The sequence below is a fragment of the Hyaena hyaena genome, unplaced genomic scaffold, assembly GCF_003009895.1.
Source record: "Hyaena hyaena isolate Hyena2069 unplaced genomic scaffold, ASM300989v1 scaffold_347, whole genome shotgun sequence".
In the NCBI taxonomy this organism is placed as follows: domain Eukaryota; kingdom Metazoa; phylum Chordata; class Mammalia; order Carnivora; family Hyaenidae; genus Hyaena; species Hyaena hyaena.
The window spans coordinates 1,495,162-1,518,441 of NW_024080979.1; the positions used below are offsets into that span (position 1 = coordinate 1,495,162).

Here is a 23,280-nt window from a genome sequence, read left to right on the forward strand (position 1 = left end):
CAGATTCTCTCTCTCTCTCTCTCAAATAAGTAAATAAATAAATAAAACATTAATTTTTTAAAAAAATGTTTTTTAAATGAAGGTAAGAATTTTCTACAGTATCTACATAAAACACTTAAGAAAAAATACATAAGCTATAAATAGTGATCACCTCAGCGCTGATGTGAGAGACACTAGGGATGGAGTCAGAAACTCTTTTCAAGAAACTATAACATAAACAGCTGGAGAGCTTACTAAGAACTGTATACATATTAACTCACTAAATCCTCAAAACGACTGTGTAAGTTAGGCTCTATAATTATCTCAATTTTGCACATCAAGAAACTAAGGCACTAAAAGATAATTAACTTGCCCAAAGTCATTAGGCTATACAACCTGGTTTGGCTGTGGTTCTAGTATCTACTCAAGCCCTGTGCAATATTGCCGCTAAAGAAGTACTGTTTGAGCTCTTTTAATCAGCATACAACGCTTTCATAATCTTAAGAACTGGAGAGGATAAATAAGCATGTTTCAGTACGTCACTCCCCAAAGCAAATTTTTCAGCAACTTCCTCATGAAGTCCATAATCTTTTATCGTGGCATTCAAAGCTCACTGTAACTTCATCACAATTTATACTGCTAGAATTCTAATCCAAATAACACATGTTAGTACTGGAAACCAAAAGATCACCTTGAATTGGGATGTACAGAAACACTAAACATAGAGAGTCTGTCACATGACATTGCACAAAGACCAGTATTCCCCTCACTCAGAGACTCTAAAAAATAGTGGCCTGGCTTCTCAAGAGCGCAGTCAGCATGGTTCCCTGGAAAAGTTTAAAGCATCAAGAATCATGACCTAAATTTTAATCCTTGATCAACCACTATCCAACTATATGACCTAAAGAAAATTATTTAACCTTCCTGGGATTTGGTCTAGTTGTAAAACAAAAGGGAAGAACTAGAACAGTATAAAAATTGTTGAGACTAGTAACTAAAATGCAAATTCAAGGCTCCACTAGATGTAATTTTTTTTTATTTATTTTTATTCCACTAGATGTAATTAAGAAGGTCTGGAATTGGGCCCAAGAATGTTTTAATAAGCATTCCACATAAATAATACATAGGATCCCCGGGCCACAATGAAAGATTTTCTCTTTCCCTCTCTCTCTCTCTCAAAAATAAATAAACTCTAAGAAAATAAAAACGTTAAAACTTTAATAGGGTGCTATTTTACATGTCCAGGATGGGGGTTGTGGCCTAAGAGAAAATCCTCAGTTTATGATAGGATTTGCTTTTGCACTTTTCACCCTGTACTTTTTTAAGACAATGGGTAAGATTTGGTAGTGCTAACTGAACTTTCATTCTCTTAAAACACAGATACAGTTGATTCAAATGAGTTTTAAATTAATTAAACACCTACAAAATGCTAAGAATCAACTATATCATCTTATTAATCCTCCTTATTTGAAATATGATTACCTTAATTTTCTCACAAGGAAATTTCTTTTATGTTTTTATTTTATTTTTGAGAGAGAGACAGACTGCAAGCAGGGGAGGGGCAGAAAGAGAGGGAGACAGAGAATCTGAAGCAGGCTCCAGGCTCTCAGCTGTCAGCACCTAGCCTGACACAGGGCTCAAGTTTACAGACTGTGAGATCATGACCTGAGCCAAATTAGGATGCTTAACTAAGTCACCCATGTGCCCTGAAATTTTAACTTTTAAAAGATAGAATCTCATCTCTACCGCTATTCACAAGTCTCAAATTCTTCCTCTCCCACTGTCTCTGAAAATTTCCAAACAAATTAATAATTTTCATTCAAATCAGTAAAAAATTCAAATCATCCAAATTCACAATATTTTGCTAAACACTATGCAAAACTGATACAAATATCACTAGAATGTAATTAAAGTTTGAATCAGTGTTTTCCCTGTTTCTTGTCCTTTCTTGTCCTTCTGAGCTTTTCTACAGTGAGTATCGCATTTGTTCCAAAATCATGTACCACTTTGTCCTAAGAGATATAGATGTTTGATGTTCTGCTTTGTTAAGTGTACCATCTCACTAACCCTTTTCATTTTTTTAATTTTTTTAACGTTTTATTTTATTTTTAAGAGAGAGAGATAGAGACAGTGTGAGCAGGGGAGGGTCAGAGAGAGAGGAAGACACAGAATCTGAAGCAGGCTCCAGGCTCTGAGCTAGCAGTCAGCACAGAGCCCGAAGCGGGGCTCGAACCCACGAGTCATGAGATCATGACCTGAGCCCAAGTCAAAAGCTTAACCAACTGAGTCACCCAGGCGCCCCTCACTAACCCTTTTTAAAGGAGCAAACCTGGGAACACCTGGGTGGCTCAGTCGGTGAAGCGTCTGACTTCAGCTCAGGTCATGATCTCGTGGTTTTTGAGTCCGAGCCCTGCATCAGGCTCTACACTGATGCCTCAGAGCCTGGAGCCTGCTTCTAACTCTGTGTCTCCCTCTCTCTCTGGCCCTCCCCAGCTCATACATGTGTGCACACTCTTTCTTTCAAAAATAAATATTTAAAAATAAATAAATGAAAGAGCAAACTTGCATGTATGTTAAAAAAAGAATTTATCTCAATTTCAGAAAAAAATACTTTTCTTCAAAAGAATTCAAGGATTTTTTTTTTTAACGGAGGAAGGAGAGTAACCACATAATTAAAATGTGTATTTTCAGTCTTGTCTTAGAAATCAAAGTGCTAGCATTGGTAGCAAATCATAAACCTAAACATAACTGTAACTCAAAGCTCATTTAGCAATAATTCTAAAAATTGAATAAGGAATTGGAATGCCATAATTTTTTAAAAATAATTTAACAGCCTAAGTACTTATTTTCTATATTCTGAATTTCAAATGAGATCAGCATTCAGAAAGCTATTTTAAATCCCATTTGTGTAGAAAACTGTGCAAAAATATCAGATACTATCCAAATTACCTACACTTTCCTTTCTCAACTTTTTTTTATCTGTTGTGATAACAAAAGTGATCCATATGTCTCAGAAAAGCCAGAAGAGAAAACTCCACGATTCCAATTACCCAGACACAAATCACTGCTAAAAACTTCGGTGTATTTACAGCCACAAAGTAAAAACTTATTTGGCAAGAATCACTCAGAGACACTAAATCTAGGAAAGTCTGACAGGGAACAGAATATTTTACACAACCTCAAAATATCTTCCCACAAATTACTTAATAATGGCAAAATGAGAAACAGTAACTATACAACAGAAAAACAATTCAACACCTTAACCAAGCTATCAAAATGAACATACTGGTAAGAGGCAAACAAACATGATTTAAAAAACCCACATACTGCTTATCTATTTAATAGCCAAAAATGCAAAACCTGAATCTAATCACGAAGAAACTGGAGACAAACCCAATTGAGGGGCACTGTATAAATAGCTAGCCTGCCAATGTCATGAAAGACAGAGATCTGAGAAGTAAATGCAAACTGTGATCCTGAATTAACGACTGCACCAGAAAAAAAGGGGTAATAGGGGCACCTGGGTGACTCAGTCGGTTAAGTGCCAACTTCAGCTCAGGTCATGATCTCACAGTTCATGAGTTCAAGCCCCGTATCAGGGTCTGTGCTGACAGCTCAGAGCCTGGAGACTGCTTCAGATTCTGTATCTCCCTCTCTGCCCCTCCCCTGCTCATGCTGTGTCTCTCTCTCTCTCTCTCTCTCAAAAATAAACATTAAAATTTTTTTTAAAAGATTTAAAAAAGTGTAATAAAAGACATAATTGGGACAACTGATGAAAATGGAGCATGGACAACAGACTAAAGTATTACATCAATGCTAAATTTCCTAAATTTAACCACTCTGGTTACCTAAGAGAGGCTTGATCTTAAGAAATGCATATTTAAGGGGCACCTGGGTGGGTCAGTCAGTTAAGTATCTGACTTAGGCTCAGGTCATGACCTCACGGTTTGTGGATTCCACAAACTGCCAGCTCAGAGCCTGAAGCCTGTTTCAGATTCTGTGTCTCCCTCTCTCTCTGACCCTCCCCTGCTCACGCTGTCTCTCTCTCTCTCTCTCTCACAAATAAAACATTTTAAAAATTGCATACTTAAGTATAAGAGGGCATCATATATGCAATCTAAGTAGTTATGAAATTTTTTAAATTCTTTATTTTTTAAATTTACATCCAAGTTAGTTAGCATATAGTGCAACAATGATTTCAGGAGTAGGTTCCTTAATGCCCCTTACCCATTTAACCCATCCCCCCTCCCACAACCCCTGCGTTTAAGATTTTTTTTGTTACATGTACAGAGAGAATAATAAAGCAAACGTGGCAAAAAGTTAAAAATCAGGGGATGTGAGTAAAAGGTATACGTTTTGTACCATCCATGTAACTTCTGTAAGCCTGAAATCATTTTAAAATAAAAAATTAAGGGGTGCCAGGGTGCCTCAGTTGGTTAGGTGTCCGACTTCTACTCAGGTCATGATCTCATGGTTCTGAGTTTGAGCCCCGCATTGGGCTCTGTGCTGAAAACTCAGCATAGATTTTATGTCTCCCTCTCTCCCTGCCCTCCCCCACTGACATTCTCTCAAAAATAAATATTTTAAAAACTTAATTAAAAAAATTAAAACAAAAAACTTGGTAGTTTGGGAGTTATTCCTCAAGACATATATGCATATATTTATATATAATACTTGTATTTTTTTAAATTAAGAAGTGGAGGGGCGCCTGGGTGGCTCAGATGAGCGTCCAACTTCGACTCAGGCCATCCTCTCACAGCTAGTGAGTTCAAGCCTAGCACTGGGCTCTCTGCTGTCAGCATGGAGCCACTGTGGATCCTCTGTCTCCCTCTCTTTGGCCCTCCCCCACCCTAAAAATAAACGTTTAAAAGATACATTTAAAATAAATTAATTAAAAAGTGGAATCATCAGTTTGATATTAATTAGTTTTAGAGGCCCTCTCAAGTACAAATATTTGAACATCCCTGAAAAAAGGCAATTGTTCCACAATGAATTAGATGTCCATCTCTTACTCTCCATCCAAGCAAACTCCCCCACACCATAAATACCCACCCTACCACCATCTCCTTAACCAGTCACAGCTAATTAAAGGGATCAAGATAGAGCACAGTGGCTCACTGACACGCTGCCAATTCCTGTGAGGTCCAAATGTACTTTCCTCAAAAAAAGTTCTCTTGAGATTTCCCTATATAGTCTTATAACAAATCTTTTACTTAAGTTAGTTGGACTGATTTCTGTACCTTGCATCCAAACAAACCCTGAAACAGCAGCCTTTTAAGTAGAAATAAACAGTACAAGGGAAATAGGAGCTACTTAAATTCATCTTTTGTCTGTGCTTGGAAAATATGATTTTGCTGAGGGCTTAATGGTAAAGACGTAATAAGGCTGTCAATTCAGCCAATTATGCAGCTTCATTTAAAGAGAAGTAGCAGAAAAGCAAATAATTCAAAAGGAACAATCTTATTTTCTCAAGAACTACTATGTATCAGACCAACCTCACACCCCCATCAATTTATAGCTAATGAAGCAGAGTGCCACCATTCAAATCAGTCACATCAAGAATCTTCCCATCTTTTGCAACATCATTAAAGAGAAATGGGTTTTCAAGTTCCTGAAACTTGTCTTTCTTTGAACGACATATAAAGCATGACAAGAGGAATTTAAGAGGTCTCTCTGTAAAATCAAAAATAGAAACTATTATGCTTCATTATTAGTTTACGAAATAAGAAAAAGTATTAGGAAAGTTTATCTTTCTCAAAGTGTCTCGATATGTAAACTTTTGAAAAAGCAAAACTATTTTCTGACAATATCCTAAGCGATAATAGTTATTTCTTTTCACCACATTCCTCACTTTTTGCTAAGAACCATTGATACTAGGCTTTACATTGTTAGACCAGTGAGACAAGTGGGAAAACATTTAATCTTTAAATTTACTCAACTCAATTAGCAATAATTGTGCCTTGGATAAACCTCAGTGGCTACAATATTGCCACTGTGCAAAACTAAAAACTTACTTAACTCAAATAAGTTTAAAATAATTTATGGTAAATTCGGTTAAAGTCTAACTAAAAATTATGTTTTAAATGCCTTTTGAAAACAAAAGCCAAAATAGATTTAAGAATATTTTTCTCATCTCAACAAAATGTTAGGTAACATAATTATGTGAACTTGAACTTAAAAATTGTCTTATGAATACCTAAGCCAAAACTATCTCAATCCCACTGTTCTATTACTTAATTTTATGACAGAGGCTCAGACCTTAAATGCTGCAACCAAGTTAGCTATGACACAGGTGTGATTACTTAATGTTCTTTCTCAATAAACTTCAGGACCAAGATGTTTATTCCTTTGGATTAACTCTAAGCAAACATCTAAGAGTTGCTAGAAAACTCTCTCCTCTTTTGTGCAGAAAGCTGTACAAATCATTTTGTTTCTTAGGTCCTGTCTTAAACCCAGATATCACATTTGAGATAAGTTAAAAATGCAAAATGTTTTAACTAAAAATAATAGACACGGAGTTACTCATTGAATTATTATATTATAGATTTATTTATGCATTTAAAGCCAGGTCTATTTTCATGGCATCTTAATTCAACACATCCAAAAAGATGTGACTGACCTGTTGCACTGAAAAGTCCAAGATCCCAAACAGCTTAAATAGTTTTGTAAATAAATCATATTTTCCAATAAAACTGTAAAATTCACCTAATAATATAAAAATGGCTTTCCTAAAATATCTTAAAAATAAAATTTGATTTATGCTGTCTGAGGAAAAAAAACTGATTACATATTAATGAAAATACTTATCAAGTGAAATATAAGACCCACCTACTTTCTTGACTCTCACTTAAGTAAAAAGCCTCCATTTACTAATGGTTAACAAATAGTTCTCATACTCTTAAAGATACAAATAGCATCTAATTAACTAAACCGGAATCATCATCATTCTGTCATTTTATTTAGCACTTATCACAAACGCTTACAATAATAACAAAAAAATTCTTTTGGTTAATTCCTACGTCTCTATAAAATACTGTTTAATTGCAATAGCAAGATTTTTAATTAAATATGGTTACTTCAAATTTGGTGCACTAAACAACTGTTTTCAACCATAAATACTGCTCTTTCACATTAAATAAATTTTTAGGTTACATATATTCTTTTAATATTAAAAAATAAGATTCTTCCCAACATTTGTACATTATGAAAGAGACAGTAAAAAAAATTGTGAGCCACTCCAATTTCAAACCAGCCTAAAAGCTAACGTTTATACAGTAGCACCTAAAATAGTATCCTTGTTATTTTGCCAGTCAATATAAAAAAGTTTACCATAAAATAAAAATAATTCCATAGTCAATATTGACAAGTCTCCCTGAATACAAGTATTAAACGCTTATTCTAACATATAACAAAAAACAGTCCCTGATTACTCTGAATATATGAGACGTGTTCGCTCAAATGAAAGCTTTAAACTCAAAAAATAATTGAGCACCTACTCTCTACCGTGAATCTCTACCTTTGGAGATAAAAGCTAGTTATACACTGAAAAAATATTTTTTAGAAATAAACAGCATCGTTTATAAAATATTCCATCCTAACATTTCTTTAGCAGTTTTTGATAGCTCTTCAAAGTCCTTTTGGTTTTTCTCCATTTTAAACACACAATGACAGTACACATTAAAGTCCTAGAAGTAACTTCCAGGAAAGCAGAGCTGTTAAGATTTACATAACACACTTTAAAAAACAAAACCATAGATTTAAGAATTTGATGCATGAAATGGGTACATTATTCTTAAAAATAAGAAACCAATTTAAGAAGTTAGAATTTCACTAAAACCACTAAGATATGTGTTAAAGGAAGAATTTCTCCTAACTTATTAATTGGCTTTTTCCCCTCACTTCCTCATTTCAGATCCAAGAAGTCCTAGAGCTTGCTGTGGTATACATGGTAAAAATTCTCCGGCTGGAAGCTATAAGACCAACAAGCCAAAATTGTGAGAGAGTTATCAGAGATCTGAAGTGTTGAAGGGAAATGAAGGAGCCCTGTGAAGGTTCTAACTTAAATTGAGATCAAAGGGATCCTGTAACTTACACTGACAACAAAAGGGAAGTGTGATCAAAATATAGTCTCTAAAAATAAAATTTGCTCACCAATTACATTATGCTTTTCTACAAATCCACTTAAACAGATAAACACCTAATCCCTCAAACTCAGCTACCCTAAGAACAAAGACTAATTGACTAGTTTTCCCCCAAGAGACCAAATGTTTCAAAACTCACTCAGAAAAAATTATACTTAACCTTTCAAAAAACTGCCTCTACAATTCTAATGTAAAACACAGATGGTCAACTGCATATACATTAACAGAAACCAAACACTTTTAACCACGTTATTATAAAGTAACCATTTAAAATACAGTACAATATATTTTTTAAAGAATATAGCAAAAGAAACAAAATCCAAAGCAAAGAAGCAGGCTAGTGCGAAGAAAGCTTATAGAGTGAAAGCAGCTTTTCGTATAATTTCTATTTCTCTTCGTATAATTGGTATTGTTTATTTGAAGCCAAATAAGTCCAAATGCTTTGTGTGTCTAGAGCTGACCAAGGTCACTATCAAGAAAAAACAATGGGTGTATACACTGTTCCCTTCCATGGCTACACAAACCAAATTTCTCTAAGAGTATACTGATTTCCTACAATAGATAGTAGGTTTAAAGTACCAACCTCTTGAACCACAGATCCTAACTAGGTCGTCTATAAAATAAATGCACAATCTTTTCACAGCAGCTACGGATCTAAACTTATACGATTACTCGGAGCATGATACAAACAAGTAGTGACCCCAGATCCCTACACAAACTCTTCCACTACCCACTAACATTTCATTTTATAATAAAATATTCCAAAGATTCTAAGCATGGTTGTATACTGTCTTCCATGATGAAACTAAGGCAGTTATTGCTACAATTATTTTGTACAGCAGAAAACTAGTTCATATACGAACTTCATGATTCCCTTATTCCGTTGTAAATATTAAAGCAGAATTTACTGTGTAATAAAAGAATCATGAAAGGGTGTGTACTCTCCAACCTTTTCAAGAAGTACTAGATTGAAAGGCACTCATCTTTCAGTTATTCCACATCAGAATGGTCATTAAATGCCATTAATGGCCCACTGATAATCTTGCTGCTGAGTTCAGGCCAAAAAGATCAACCTCCCACTACAGAAATAAATTCTAATCATTCCCACTTTTAAAAATATTATTAAATGACAATATTTAATTTTCTGCTTCCATCTATAAGATTCTAAAATTAGCATAAAAGGGATCCAAGACCCTATATTATGGTATGGCTTTTATTTAGTCTATTAAAACAGACTAAGTTCCACATCCCATAATAGGTAAATGGGTACAGGGCGGGGTATCAAGAACTAAAGCCTTACTTTTTTACTTACATAATTATGACTGTATGCTATAAAACAATTTTAAAAGGCAGCAAAGCATGAAGCTTCCCTTCATGAAATATACAAACTAGTTAGAAAGTGCATAAGGAATGCTTAAATATATGAGAAAAATGGATGCAAAACATAATAGTGGGAAGAACAAGCATCTCCACACCCAGTGAAGTAACAGGTTTAGGCTTGTTTGTACAGCTCCCTAAAAATTAATCTGAAAGAGTAAAAAAACCAAAATTCACAAAACTGGTCAAGCGTTGGATGGGAACCATTACACTCTAAATTAAAACATATACTCACACAAAATGTTGCACTTACACACTTACCAAACATTTAACTTACTTTAGCACAGTGAATAAAAACCACTTGGATTAAACAAGCAGAAACTATTATTTGTCCCAAATCATTTTTTTAAATATTTAAGTGCACCTATCCTAACTACTCAAATTTCTAAGGCAACCTGAGTGTTTTTATTTATTTATTTTTTGAAAGTGGTGTCATTTTATTTCCCTCTCAGGAAAAACCAACAAAATTAATCGACTAAAATACAGCATTGTAATTTGCAGTTAAACCAACACATTTTGGTAAACTATTTGGGAAAGAAAAGCAGCACAGTCTTTTCATGTAAACATAATAAGCCTGTAATATGCTGCAGACAAACGCACTGCATGGGGTGTGGAGGACCCGAGCTGATTAGATTACCACAACATCAGCCTGGGGCCGCCATTTTTAGAATCTGTAAAGGACAAAAGAGGGAAATTTCACTTTTTACTTCCCATCTCGGAAAATAAAGGAAAAAACGGGACTATTTTACAATTAGGTATTGATGTCTCCAGCCTAGAGTTGAATGCACCTCACTTAATTCTGTCCAAGGTCTCCAGAACTCCAACACCTTACGTTATTCACATCTCTACAAGGGGGGGAAATAGGCAAAAAAACCGGGTTTTACTCCAAAGCGAACTCTGGCGATTTCTCTCTGACTTTAAATTGTATCATTCTTAAGACAGACCCCAGCAAGAACGGATCTCTACGGAACTGAGGCCAGGGGAAGAGAGCACTCCGGATTGTTTTTTCTCTCCCCCTCCCCCGTTTAGCACAGTGAACCGTTTGTTTCTCTTCTGTATCTGCTGCCAGTGTTTGTGCCAATCCCTTGGTCAAAATAAGCTTTTCTGTAATGTGCCATATTGTGGATTCTAAGCCTCCAGTACAGTAAAGGACGGCGATAATGCAAGAGGAGTGGGGGAGGAGACTGAGAAGGCTGGGTACTGGGGTGACCACCTCAGGGGCGGGTTTACCCTCTCCCGGAGAGGATGAGGAGCTGTCTCGTTCTCCCACAAAGGGAGAGAGAGACCCAGAGCGTCCTTCTAACCCCCTTCGTATTTAGCTGAAAATTATACCAGCGATTGCCAATGAAGAAAATGGGTGAAGAAAATGGGGCCTAAACGGCTTTTCAGCACCTGAACAAGATGCGGTCGAGGAAAGGGAGAGCTGGCAGCTCCTGGGACCACTTCGACACAAACCCTGCTAATAGTCACAAGCCTCCCTCCTCACCCAAGCGGCCTTAACCCGCTGCCAATGAGGAGTGCGCCCCCTCCCTAACTCCCACTCTCAAGGGGGTTTAACTGCCAGTTTCCCCTTTCCCCAACCCTAAAACCCGCCATAATGCTCCCTTTCCAGGGACAGGGAAGAGAAAGGATAAATTCGATTCAACCAAGCAACGTCTTGCCCCAGCCCAGACACCTGAGAGTCAACGTCGACTCCCCCCACACCCCCGGAAGGATAAAAATGAGAAAGCCCCCTCCCCCTTGAAACACGCGTCCCTCCACCCCACAAACCCCAAGAACTCCCAAGGAGACGACATGCACTCACCTGTGATGTTCACACACCAGACACCCGAACCCCGTTATCTGCTCGACCCCCGAGGAGTCTCTCCACACCTCCGCGAACAGACGACCTCCCGACAGCAGCCACTGCGGACACAGGACCCGGCTCCACACACCCCCTCCCCAAACAGCAGCGCGCAGCCTCTTCACCAGCAATCAAGGAGTAGGGGAGGGGGCACCCAAATAGTCAACAGGAACGCAGAGGCGACGGCAAGCTGCTCAGAGTGTCTGTGCCCCCTCTGTTGCCGCTCCCGAACTCAGGCACGGTCTCCGACTCGGCCCCCTGCGCCCGCTCAGTGTCACTGCCTCTCGCTCTGGGAAAATGGCGGCGACGGCGGCGGCGGCCGCGGCGGCGGCGGCGGCGGCGGCGGCGGCGGCGGCGGCGGCAAGTGCACGGGGCCCGCCCGCCCCGCTCCGCAGGGGCAGAGGGGGTGGGGACGAAGCTGCCCGCCGCCATTTTGCTTGTGGGCTGCCGCCCGCTGTTGCCTCTTGAACAGAGGCTTGAAGATAGCCAACTGGAAGCAGAGAGGTGGGCAGAATCTCCGTCTTTTTTCAGAACAGATGCACTCAACAATTTACAGAAGGTTTGGGGAAGTTTCGATATTTGGTGGGATTGGTTCTTTATCCCTTTTTCTTGAGTAGCCCTCAAGTCTGGATATCGGCGAGCTTGGGCACGCCACTACTGGGTGGAAGGATAAGGACGCAGGCCCTGGGAACGACTTACCCCTACCCCCACCCCCATCACCCTCCAAAAACGATGGACTCTCTCCCACTCCCCAAACAACCTCAGTCTCCGTCTTCCCCTCCCCCTCCCCAATCTGGCCTCCAGCGCTGGGTGAACTCGTTTGGGGTGTCACTCGACGCCCACTAGGGGCTGAGGAGGCTCCAGTGCGCAGACTCCGGGCACCGGATAAAAGCGGAGCTGGAGCGTCCAGCGCCGTCTCGATGGAGGAGCGAGAAACGGAAGAGGTCGGGGGGAGAAGCAGCAGGAAAAATACAGCCACCGTCAGCGCCGCTTCCCTGCCACCGTGTATCGGGGTAAAAAGCTGCCGTTGCCGTCGGTGCAGTTGCCGTCGCTGCCTCCTACTTCTCTTGGCCCCGGGGAAGGATTTCCCCGCCGGCGGGACAATGTGCGGGGTGGGGAGCGGGAGTTCCTTAATGTGGCGGTGATTAAACGAGGGAGGGACAGAGAGACGGTTATCTCGAAGAAGAAAGGGGGAGGCCAAAGAATAAAACAAGGGTTTCCCCACTAAAATAACACCGTGATTCCGGTTCTTGTTTTCGGGGTCTTTCCCCGAAATGGCGGTTTCCGTCTTCTTGCTCCACAGAGACCCGGAGCGCTTGGTAAGCGGAGTGGGGAGAGGCAGAGGCGGTCCACGCGGCCAATCAGTGCCTGATGTGTCCTGTCGGGCTAGTAGTGATTGGCTAGCGATGACCTCATGCTGCAGCAGCGGGTGGGGCCAGAGCCGTCGGGGTAGGCTGTTGCACAGGCAGAGAGGGAGAAGTGACGATGGTGATGGTTGGTGCCGCGGCCGATGTGGAACCCAAGCAGTGGCGAAGAGAATCCCAAGGCTCTTCCCTGAGTATTTTCTCCTGTCCCTGCGCGAGGTGAGGGCCCCGGCTCGGCCTCTGCGAAACCTTGGGGAGCTGGCGCGGACGAGGAGACACAATTTCTCTCATGACTTTTGTAACTGCGTCAGGGCAAGATGGCGCTGGGTCTCCTTGGGGCGCGGGGGGAGAGGCACGTCCACCGCCGCCGCAGCGCATGTGACCGGGCTGCATTCCTGTGGGGTTTGGCTCAGACCCAGGCTGGGGCGGGGGAGGGGAAAGGGCTTGGGCGGAGGAGACTGTGGTGCGGTCGGCGTTGGCGGCCTGAAGAGGAAGAGATGACTGTTTGAGAGCGCTTCCCCTCCCCCATACAGCTTACAGCTGCGGCTCCCAGGGGAAAGCCCCTGGAGGGACACTCCTTTTGGGTGTGACGGCTGTTGGTGGAGGAGAAGGTTGGTGCCCTATTTTCTTATCTACCTTTCTCCTTGCAAAGTACTTACGTAAGGTGGCAGGTTCCTAATGTGAGAATCTACTATGAGTCCCTGAGGGCCACTGGACTGAGTAGAGACTAGCTCCTGGGCCACAACGTCAAGCGTTATCAATTGTTTTGAGAGAAAACGTAAAATTTCTCAGATCCTGGTAGAAACTGTGTTTCCTAAATTTAGAAGCAAATGTAAAAGGTGTAAATAACACCCAGGAACACTTAACATCTCCGAAGTTACAAGGAATATGCCGTCTGAATTTTGAAGACCTTTCTCAGGCTTTCTGTTCCTTTCCTCTGTACTTTCCTCCCATATTCTCCTTATCTGTGTATTTTACAAGAATGTGTAATATTAGTGGATTTGCTTTTCCTAAATTTAGGCGTGATCAGAAATAATAAAAGCGATAGCGTTGTGATCTATATGAAGTTGTAAGGATGTTTTAAGTACTTTGTCTTTCTGTCGCCCTCTTAACTATGGTTTTTAAAAAATAAAAGATGAAATCACTTTCGGTAAATGTTCTTCCTTAAGAATCCTGCACCATTATGAAGACCTCATCTTTAATCACTTTTGTGGAAGTATGAACTTTAGTTTTAGTTTTAGAAACCTTGTTGGTTGAAGACCTTTAGTTCAAAAGGTATTAAGGTATATATATTGGTAGATCAGTAAGAAAGACTAATTTTGTTTTTGATAATTCCCAGCTGGCCAGACAAGCATAGTAGCCATTAACTAGTGAAGATTTAAAAGTCTTTTCCCCTTGGGTGGAGAGCTGGGAGTTCCACAACAAAGGCATTTGCACTGAAACCTGGCTTGCTTTTTGACAGAACATATCTGGTGCTAGGAGGAAATGTTTGCTGGACCTGAAAAGATGGGTTTTAACCTGGGGTCAAGGTTATGTTATTTCCTTTAGTGTTGTGGACTTGGTAGTTTGAAAACAAGATTGAGTTTTTACTTTGTTTGTACTTAAGCCCTTACTAGTTTCTGTGGCTTTTTCAGTGAATTAACAATATGAATGAACTAAGAAGGCTAATTAAACTGTTAATATAGAAGAAGAACAAGGATTTTAGAGTTCAAAGTGTGTTTTAGGTCCATTGTGAATATAAAATGGGCCTTTTGTTTATAAGAACCCTTGAATAACTTCGAGGATTTACTTGTCATGTGTAAGTTATATCTCCTTTACTGTCATAGCAATTTTTATTTTGACTTAAGGAAGAGGGATTAAATATGAAGTCAGATTTTAAGGTCGCATGGTCTTCCTAGCTTCACTCTGACTTAATAAGGAAGAGAAGCCATATATCAAGCTAATAGAAACACATCCATGTTTTGACTTTTTCATCAGCATGTGTCTTCATTCCTAATTGCTAAATCTTGAGCTCTAGTTTTTCTTTACATTCCTGTGGCATTTTAAATACTACTCGCAGTTATTTCGACTATCTTTGTGTTCCATGTTCTCCTTGGGCAATTTTATTTATGCCTGTTATTCCCCAGCAAAGCCTATATTTTCATCTCAGAGCTGTAGCTGGAAAGTTAAGGTTTACAGGGAGGGGAACCACAGGCTTTCTGAGCTCCCATAAAAATACTGAGCTTGTACTAGATTCCTAAGAACTTTGTTCACCCATTCCCTCAAAAAACTTTTGCTTTTTATGTTTCGTTATTTAAGTAAACCATTCCCTATCCTTTCTTTATTTTTGTTCACAGTCTCGTCCCTTTTACAATGGGAATAGTTTATCACTGGCTTTAGATTCAGACATCCACTTTTGGACTAAAGTACATACCAAGTGCTGTGCTATTTCATACTTTTGTGTCTTTGTCCACACTACCTGAATTAACACTTCTGTTAACTTGAGACTTTGCCTCCCAAAACTCTTCCAAATCCTTAATCCCAAGGCAAATGAGCCAGTTCTTGAGGTTGATGACTCAGTCCAGTGCTTGACACTTTGTTGGCATTCAGGTGTACAAGTTTTTTGGGGTTTTTTTTGTTTGTTTTTGAGGTAGATAACACTCTACTAATAGAGTGTATAGTCCAAACCGTAGAATGCAGCTTTCACACTTTTTCAAAAACACCCTTGACCACCAGGTTTTGGAAAGGAGATCAAAGTTTAAGGAGGCTCACAAGCAGGTTTCCTCTCCTTTGACTTAACAAGATGGCGGGAAATCTAGAGAACAGTTTAACCTACATACTTTAACAATATATGAACTGATTTTTTTGGGTTTATATTTCCTTGATGTGTTTGGGGTATATCAAGGTATGTACTATTGCTTGCTTTGCTTCTATAGGGCCCATTTGTTTTGCTCTTGAGTTTAGGTATTGTGATTTTTCTTGCTGTCATCTGCCAGCCTCTAGTAGCTACATGTATGTATTGTGAAGTTGACATTCCAATAACAGGACTTACTAAATTGCACGTAAAATGAAGCTCTGCAATAAAAATTCTAGGAATCAGATTTAAGCTTATGACCTTTATGTCTGCTATTAAAGCCTTTTGGGGTATTTTTGAGTAGTCCTTGTCTGTCTTTTGAAATTCAAGTTCAAAGCAAGAAAACAGACTTTCACTGTATTTTTTTTGTTTTTAATCTTTTTTTTAAGGTTTATTTTTGAGAGAGACAGAGTGTGAGCTGGATAGGGGCAGAGAGAGAGGGAGACACAGAATCTGAAGCAGGCTTCAGGCTCTCAGCTGTCAGCACAGAGCCTGATGCAAGGCTGGCACTCACCAGAGGTTAGATCATGACCTGAGCTGAAGTCAGACACTCAACCGACTGAGTCATCCAGGCACCCTCGGATTTTGTTTATATATGGAATTTTCTTCTGCCCCACCCCTGATTTTAGTGGCCTTTAGTATAGAATGAAAAGATTTATGTTTGAGAATTGAACTTGGACCATTAAATAGACCTTAAAATACTGGTGTTAAATGCATATTACTTGATTAGTTTAACTTCCTAAAAAATGAATATAATGCTCTCTCTTTCTGGCCAAGGTGTTAGGTTGATATTAAACCTGAAATCTCTATTTGTAAACAGTGCTCAAAAGACTTACTGGGTTGTGGATTACTTGATTGCTTTTCTTAAGAGAGAAAATAAGTTTATTCTTGAGTATTCAGCAAACATTTTTCAGGGGCACCTAGGTGGCTCAGTAGGTTAAGCATCTGACTTCAGCACTGGTCATGATCTCATGGTTCCTGAGTTTGAGCCCAGGGTCAGGCTCTGTGCTGACAGCTTAAAGCCTAGAGCTGCTTCAGATTGTTTTCTCTTTCTCACTCTTTGCCCCTCCCCTACTTGTGCTCCCTCGCTCGCTCTCAAAAATTTTTTTGAAAAGGACGAAAACATTTGAAAGCTACCTGCTCTCTGCTCTTCAAAAAGATCAGGCCTGTAAACCCTGTTTGAATTGTTCAGTTCAGGTTTGAAGCATTTTTTTTTTAAATGTTTATTTATTTCTAGGAGAGAGAGAGACAGCGTGAGCAGGGGAGGGTCAGAGAGAGAGGGAGTCACAGACTGAAACAGGCTCCAGACTCTGAGCTGGCAGCCAGCACAGAGCCTGACGCGGGGCTCGAACCCACGAACTGTGAGATCATGACCTAAGCGAAAGTTGGACGCTTAACCGACTAAGCCACCCAGGCGCCCCTGAAGCATTTTTAAGTATGGAGTTTGAATTGGAATGTAGAGAAACTCTTCTGCTTCTACCTGAATGAACCAAATAGAAAGCTAACAAAAGATTATAAAGCCCACCATTCTGTTCTCTGGGTTGATTTAACAGTAGATAAAGCAAAAAGGGCTTTTAATAGTCTGTGTAAACTGTGAACTTCAGCATCAGATGTAAAAATGGAGCCAGCCAAGAAGAGCTGAAAAATCTTTTGGAGGTCCCTTTCTTTGCTTGAAGTGAATGGTAGTTTAAACAACAAAATTTCTGGAATGTTCCTAGTTTACCGACTATGTCCTATTTAAAGCTTGTGATTGTGTTTTGTTTTCTTAAACTTTATGACATTTTCCCTTCGTTGGCTCTGCTTGCCATAAGCATTGAAGTATGCAGAGTTTATCTTGCATTTGTATTTTTTATAAAAGAAAATTGGATTTGGGGTTGTTTGTTGTAAGCACACCACGAAACAGCAGTATGGGTCAGCATCATCCTTTTGACGTACAACATATTCCTTCACTGAACAACTATCTCTTTGACAGAACTGATCCTAATAATTTGGTTATCATACTAGGATAAATATTTCATACAACAGAAACTTAAATGGAGTTTAAATTATACCTTATTTATTCCAAGCGATTTATGTCACTTTACTATTTTTATCCTCAAAAGTATTTTTAAAGTGCCCTCCTAAAGTATATTGATAACTTGTGTCTCAGATTTAAAGCTATAATCTGTTTTTTACCCTCTGATTACTTTTGTTCCTGGAACAGATAGGAACTTCAGCTCTAACATGAACAAAATAATTTGTATTACTACTGTATTTAAAACCCACAAAACATTCCTAGGCTTTACACTTTTAGTTAGGTTGACAAGATAAACTGCTTTGTAATTACAACTTTTGAAGCATTTATATCTGTCAAAATGTTTACTTACTAGTTTCTCCCAACCTTTATTCTACCTTTTTGAATTCAGTGAAATTTTAATGCCACTTCCATTTCTTTGTGTATAGGTTGGTTTGTTGCTGACCGGTACCATCAAAAAAAAGAAATATCATTGGTTAATAGTAAGGGAATAACAAATGGAATTAAGGATTTGGGAATAACAAGAGTTTTTGTTTTAAATTAGAGTAAGGGGTGCCTGGTTGCCTCTGACAGTGGAGCACATGGGACTCTTGATTTTGGGGTTGTGGGTTTGAACCCCACGTTGCGTGTGGAGATAAAAAATGAAATAAAGTCTTAAATTAGCAAAGTAAGCCACACCAGCTCGTTGATACTAGTTTAGTGAAAGTGAAGAGGAAATGTTGGAAAGGCTTAAATTTAAGCACTAGAAATATTTATCTGCTAGTGAATCCCTTCACCCCCCCCCCAAAAAAGGAATGCTGAGTGCCCACAAACAAATTTAATACTCAGTTACTAACTAATCTTACTTGAGGTTCTGACCTTATTAAAGTTTATATTCCTTGTCTTAGTTACATTGTCTGAATGAAGACTTTGTTTTAAGCTAAGACACATGACAGTGAAGTATATTACGTTTGTTTTAAATCTTACCTACTTTCTGGGGCGCCTGGGTGGCTCAGTCGGTTAGGCGTCCAACTTCAACTCCAGTCATGATCTTGCGGTTCGCGGGTTCGAGACCCGCATCAGGCTCTAGCTTAGAGCCTGGGGTCTGTCTTCTGATTCTCTCTCTCTCTCTCTCTCTCTCTCTCTCTCACCCTTCCCTGCTTATGCTGTCTCTCTCTTTCTCTCAAAAATAAAACATTAAAAAAATAATAATCTTACCTACCTTCAACCTTAGGGGAAGGGACTGATTGTTAAGAGCCCTTAATGTAGATGGAGTAAGATCCTGAAGGAAAGTAGGAGTAATAAAATAAAAGGAGGAGGTATGTAAGACATTACAGAAATATCCATACGTGTTGCCAGGATTTGGAGAGAAAAAAACTTTTTCAAGAAAAATAATCGTTTTAAAAGGATGAGTGTCAAAGCTGAATATATTCAGTCTTAGTAGATCTAGCTAGAAAGTGAACATGGCTACATTTTAGACCTAGGAGAGGGAATGGATTCCATTTGTTTTCCTTTTTTAGGTGACAAAATTATATGGAATGAATAGTCACAGAAGAAGATACAGCATAGGTAATATGGTTAATTATATTGTAATATTCTTGCATGGTGACAGCAGGCTACATTTGTGCCATAATGTATAAACTTAGTATGTGGTATGCTGAAACTAATGTAACATTGTGCATATGCCAACTACACTCAAAATTTTAAGAAATAAAATTATTTTTGGAAAAAATAAAATGAGTAAATAAATGACGTGCCAGTACATACTTAATTACCTGAGTCTTGTTAGTCATAGTAAGAGTAATAACAAAATGTCTTTTTAACGTTTATATTTTGAGAGAGAGCCAGAGGCAGCGTGAGTGGGGGAAGAGGCATAGAGCTACAGAGACAGAATGTGAAGCCGGCTCCAGGCTCTGAGCTGTCAGCACAGAGCCCCATGCCTGGCTGACACCCACAAGCTGTGAGATCATGATGTGAGTGGAAGTTGGATGCCCAACCCCCAAAAGACAGAGCCACCTAGGTGTATTTTATTTATAACTATTTTTACTGTTGGATTATTCCATAATGCACAAAGATGGTAGCCTTTTAAAGTCCTTTTTTTAATGTTTATTTTAGAGAGAGAGGAAGAGTGGGGGAGGGGCAGAGAGAGAGAGGGAGAGAATCCCAAACAGTCTCCGCACTGTCAGTGCAGAGCCTGGACCCCGGACTCCATCTCATGGTTTGCAAGAGCATAAACTGAGCTGAATCAAGAGGGTAGGCATTTAACGTACTGAGGTCCCTGGAGTGGAAATTTCTTCAAGCTTAGCTGTCTTAGGTTAGTATTTTATTGTGTTTTTAAACCTGAGGTTTTCAGATTTCTTCGCCTAATTTAGGTTTTCTCCTTCCTTAGTAAAATAGTATAAATTAGTTCTGATAACTCTGAAAAACACTCATTGCTTAATTAACCTTTTCAAACCATGGTGCTTCCACCACCAATGATTTGATTCCTGAAAGGTAAAGTAACATAAACACTTGGTGAGCACAAGTTGGTTTAGCAATATATCTGGACTAGGAAAATTGATACTGATTTGTTAGACAGTTGAATTCTTATAGCTAGGTCAGAACTTAACTAACCTTGTAGGAATTTATAAATCTTTTTACATGTTAAAAATGAATCCACTCTATGGCCTCTTGGCACCTCTATCACATATACATTATGCCCAATGTATATAATGTTCCTGTTATCTTTCTCATAAACTTTAATGTTTTTAAATAGAGAGGGAACCTATTCCTCTAGTTTAGTCTTATCCCAGTACTTAAATTTTTCATGAAGGAAGGCTATGCTAAGGTGACTACTGCTTTCTGAAGAAACATATTTTAGATAGCAAGAAATGCCCATTTTTTTCTCATTCTGCAGATGAAACCTACAGAATGAAAAGGCAGCAAAAAATTTTCTCTATTCTCAAGTTCATATGATAACAATAATCATATGGTAGTGTAGGCATCTCTCTTCTGTCCCAAACACAACTTATCTGACCACATCTGTGCTAGATATCTACTCTGTGGCTACTCTCTTTGTTTGCATGTTCTCACTTTATGGCCAGTTAAAGGGCAAATGGGAGTAAAAATGTAAGGATACATCAAAAGGATGATTCAAGAGTCCTTTAAAAAAATTACTAAAAGGAGATCTTGTAACAACATCAGAACTCAGCGTTCACTCGTGCCATCTTCGGGGGGGGGGGGGGTTTGTTTGTGTTAAGTTCATTTATTTTGAGAGAGGGAGAGTGAGCCTGGGGGAGGGGCAGGGAGAGAGGGAGCTTCCCAAGCAGGCTCTGTGCTGTCAGCACAGAGTCCAAAGAGGGGCTCAAACCCATAATACCGTGATATTATAACTCGAGCCAGAATCGAGAGTTGGTTCCTTAACCAACTGAGCCACCCAGGCACCTGTGGGTTTTTTAAATATCTAAAAGCTAACTGGCTCCCTTTGCCCACTAACTCACTCAGTCTTCTAGGTAAATATTCTTATTCCTAAGGAATAAGGAAAGACTCTATTAAATTCTCTGTATCTGTAACATTCTGTGCAAGTTCTGTATTAATTGCTCCAGATGTGGGTGGTCTTCTATTCCTTAGAATATACGTTGTTGAAACTCTCTAGTTTACACATTAAATATTCTTTGCTAAGTGATAACTTTTTGTCTTTCCTGTTTTATTGAGTTTCTTTTTCTGCTGCTTAACTGTTGGTATTTTCCCAGTGCTATGTCCCCAGCCACCTTTTCACCAATTGTGGTAGTCATTTCCCACATCGTTACCTATTGAGGACTCCAGAATTCAAACTAAACAAATTCAAAACTTGAACTATATCTCTCTCAACTTTCCTTCTTGAATGTTTTTTGATAATGATTCTCTTTTACACTTCTAGCTTAATTCATATAATCAAATATCTCTCCAAAGCAAATATTTTTTGCTTATGCCACTCCAATTAGTTCGTGAAAGATTGAGGATCATGAACACCACTAAGTTAAAACAACCGAAGTTTTACCATCTGCTCTTCCACTTCAGTGAAACTAGGTACTTTGCTCTCCTTAGTTTTATAATCCATGGTGTAGGTAAAATAGTAACTACTTTATCATACTAGTAATAAGGATTAAATGAGAAGTGAGAGCTCCAGGAGCAATTACGGGTTTGTTATAAACTGTCAATTATTTTTTTATCTCCAGAAAATGAGACCTTCCCTTTTCTTGTTTCTGTACCTATCACATTGTCAGGTTTAGGTTCCTCTTTTCTATTCATATAGGAGATTGTGATAGGCAGTGTCTCATTCATATTTGTAGCTGAAGTGCAAAGTCATGGCATATAATGGGCACCTAGTTTTGTTGCACAAATAACAGATAATCTCATTTGATGCCAGGTGCTTGGAAATTTTGCCATACTTTGTTTATTTTAATAGCAAGTCAGTGAAATATGAAATTCAGCATGATCTGATTTATTCTATACCATAATGTTTAAAACAGATCTTTCCCCCCACTTTTGACTTGTTTGGCCAGTGATGTTAGCACTCAGTCTGGTTTCTGTGCATCTGTCATTGTTCAGTCTAGGACTGGGCCCTTAAAGTATTAGCGCATAATGTAGTTTAGGAATGAGCCATATGAGTATGTACTATAAGCATTCAGGCAGAACCCCCGTTCACAGGTAATGTGTTTGTCAGAGAAAATCAAATTTTTGGACTAGGAGGCAAAATATTTGGATTTCAATAGTGATAGGTTAGGGGCAGTGAAGCACAATGTATTTGTAGTTGGCACACCTTTATGTGCGAAGGCATAGAACAGGGATAGAGAACATGTGTTTAAAATATGGGAAACCAGTTTGACTAGACTTGTACGCAGTACCTTGAGAGATAAAAACTGGAAAAGAGGGTGGGTTGTGACCAAATAATTTTTTTTTTTTTTTAAAGAGTCCTTTGCTAATGAACCCAAGCCTCTCATTATTTTTTCTTTTCCTTTTCTGTTTTGAGAAAATATTCTCAAAGGGGGAAATGACTGGCATAAGTCTCAGGATAGGTCTGGAACCCAGATAGTGCCAACTAATTCCAAATGAAAAATTGGACCATTAGTAAAAAGTCTGTCATACATCAGGTTATTGATCTTATTCCTAATCTCCTTTACCTCAGTTTTCGGTGGGATTAGGGTCAGAAAAAGTATTTGATTTCTTATCACATTCTTTTCTTGCTGCATTTTTTTCTCTCTGGTTGGACATGAAAAGAGAAGGGAATGAGAGAGCAAGTATGAGCAAGTTTGACAACTTTCCTTTCCCAGTTATGCTCACCTGTTAAAACACATGCTCTTTTTTTTTCTTTTTAAGATTATATTTTTAAGTAATCTCTACACCCATGTGGGGCCTGAGCTCACAACCACAAGATCAAGGGTTGCATGTTCTTACCAACTGAGTCATCCAGGTGCCCCTACAACCTACACAGTCTGAATGTATAGCTTAGTGCTTGACAGCATTAGATGAATAATTGATAGTCAGTATTAATAACATGGATTTAGTAGAGTTATGGCATTTTAAATTTTATGCTGAAAATACATGTAGCACAGGCAACCTGTGTCTTCCTATATAGTAGAAGCCAGAATTTGTGATTTTGCTGCTGCATCAGGAAACACACCATGACACCAGCTTTCCTTATTAAAATTCTAGACCCCAGAACGTTTATTAAGAGGCTTCAAATTTCAGGTTTGTATATTGTACATTATTATGTCCACGCCAAGTATATT

General features: G+C 39.0%; 2 protein-coding genes across 3 annotated transcripts in view; one reads left to right on the forward strand and one right to left on the reverse strand.

Moving 5' to 3' along the window:
- KMT2E (lysine methyltransferase 2E (inactive)) overlaps positions 1-11,655 on the reverse strand; it is a 101,668-nt gene extending 90,013 nt beyond the window's left edge. For both annotated transcript variants that reach the window (XM_039249799.1, XM_039249798.1), the window contains exon 1: positions 11,302-11,655. The gene's annotated coding sequence lies outside the window, so the exon portion shown is untranslated. The remainder of the gene's footprint in view (positions 1-11,301) is intronic.
- A 131-nt stretch (positions 11,656-11,786) lies between these two features.
- Positions 11,787-23,280, forward strand: part of LOC120243574 — a 49,924-nt gene continuing 38,430 nt past the window's right edge. The window contains exons 1-2 of the mRNA XM_039249782.1: positions 11,787-11,899; positions 12,145-12,923. Of these exons, the coding sequence (XP_039105713.1) occupies positions 12,615-12,923 (309 nt within the window). The 5' untranslated portion in view covers positions 11,787-11,899; positions 12,145-12,614. The remainder of the gene's footprint in view (positions 11,900-12,144; positions 12,924-23,280) is intronic.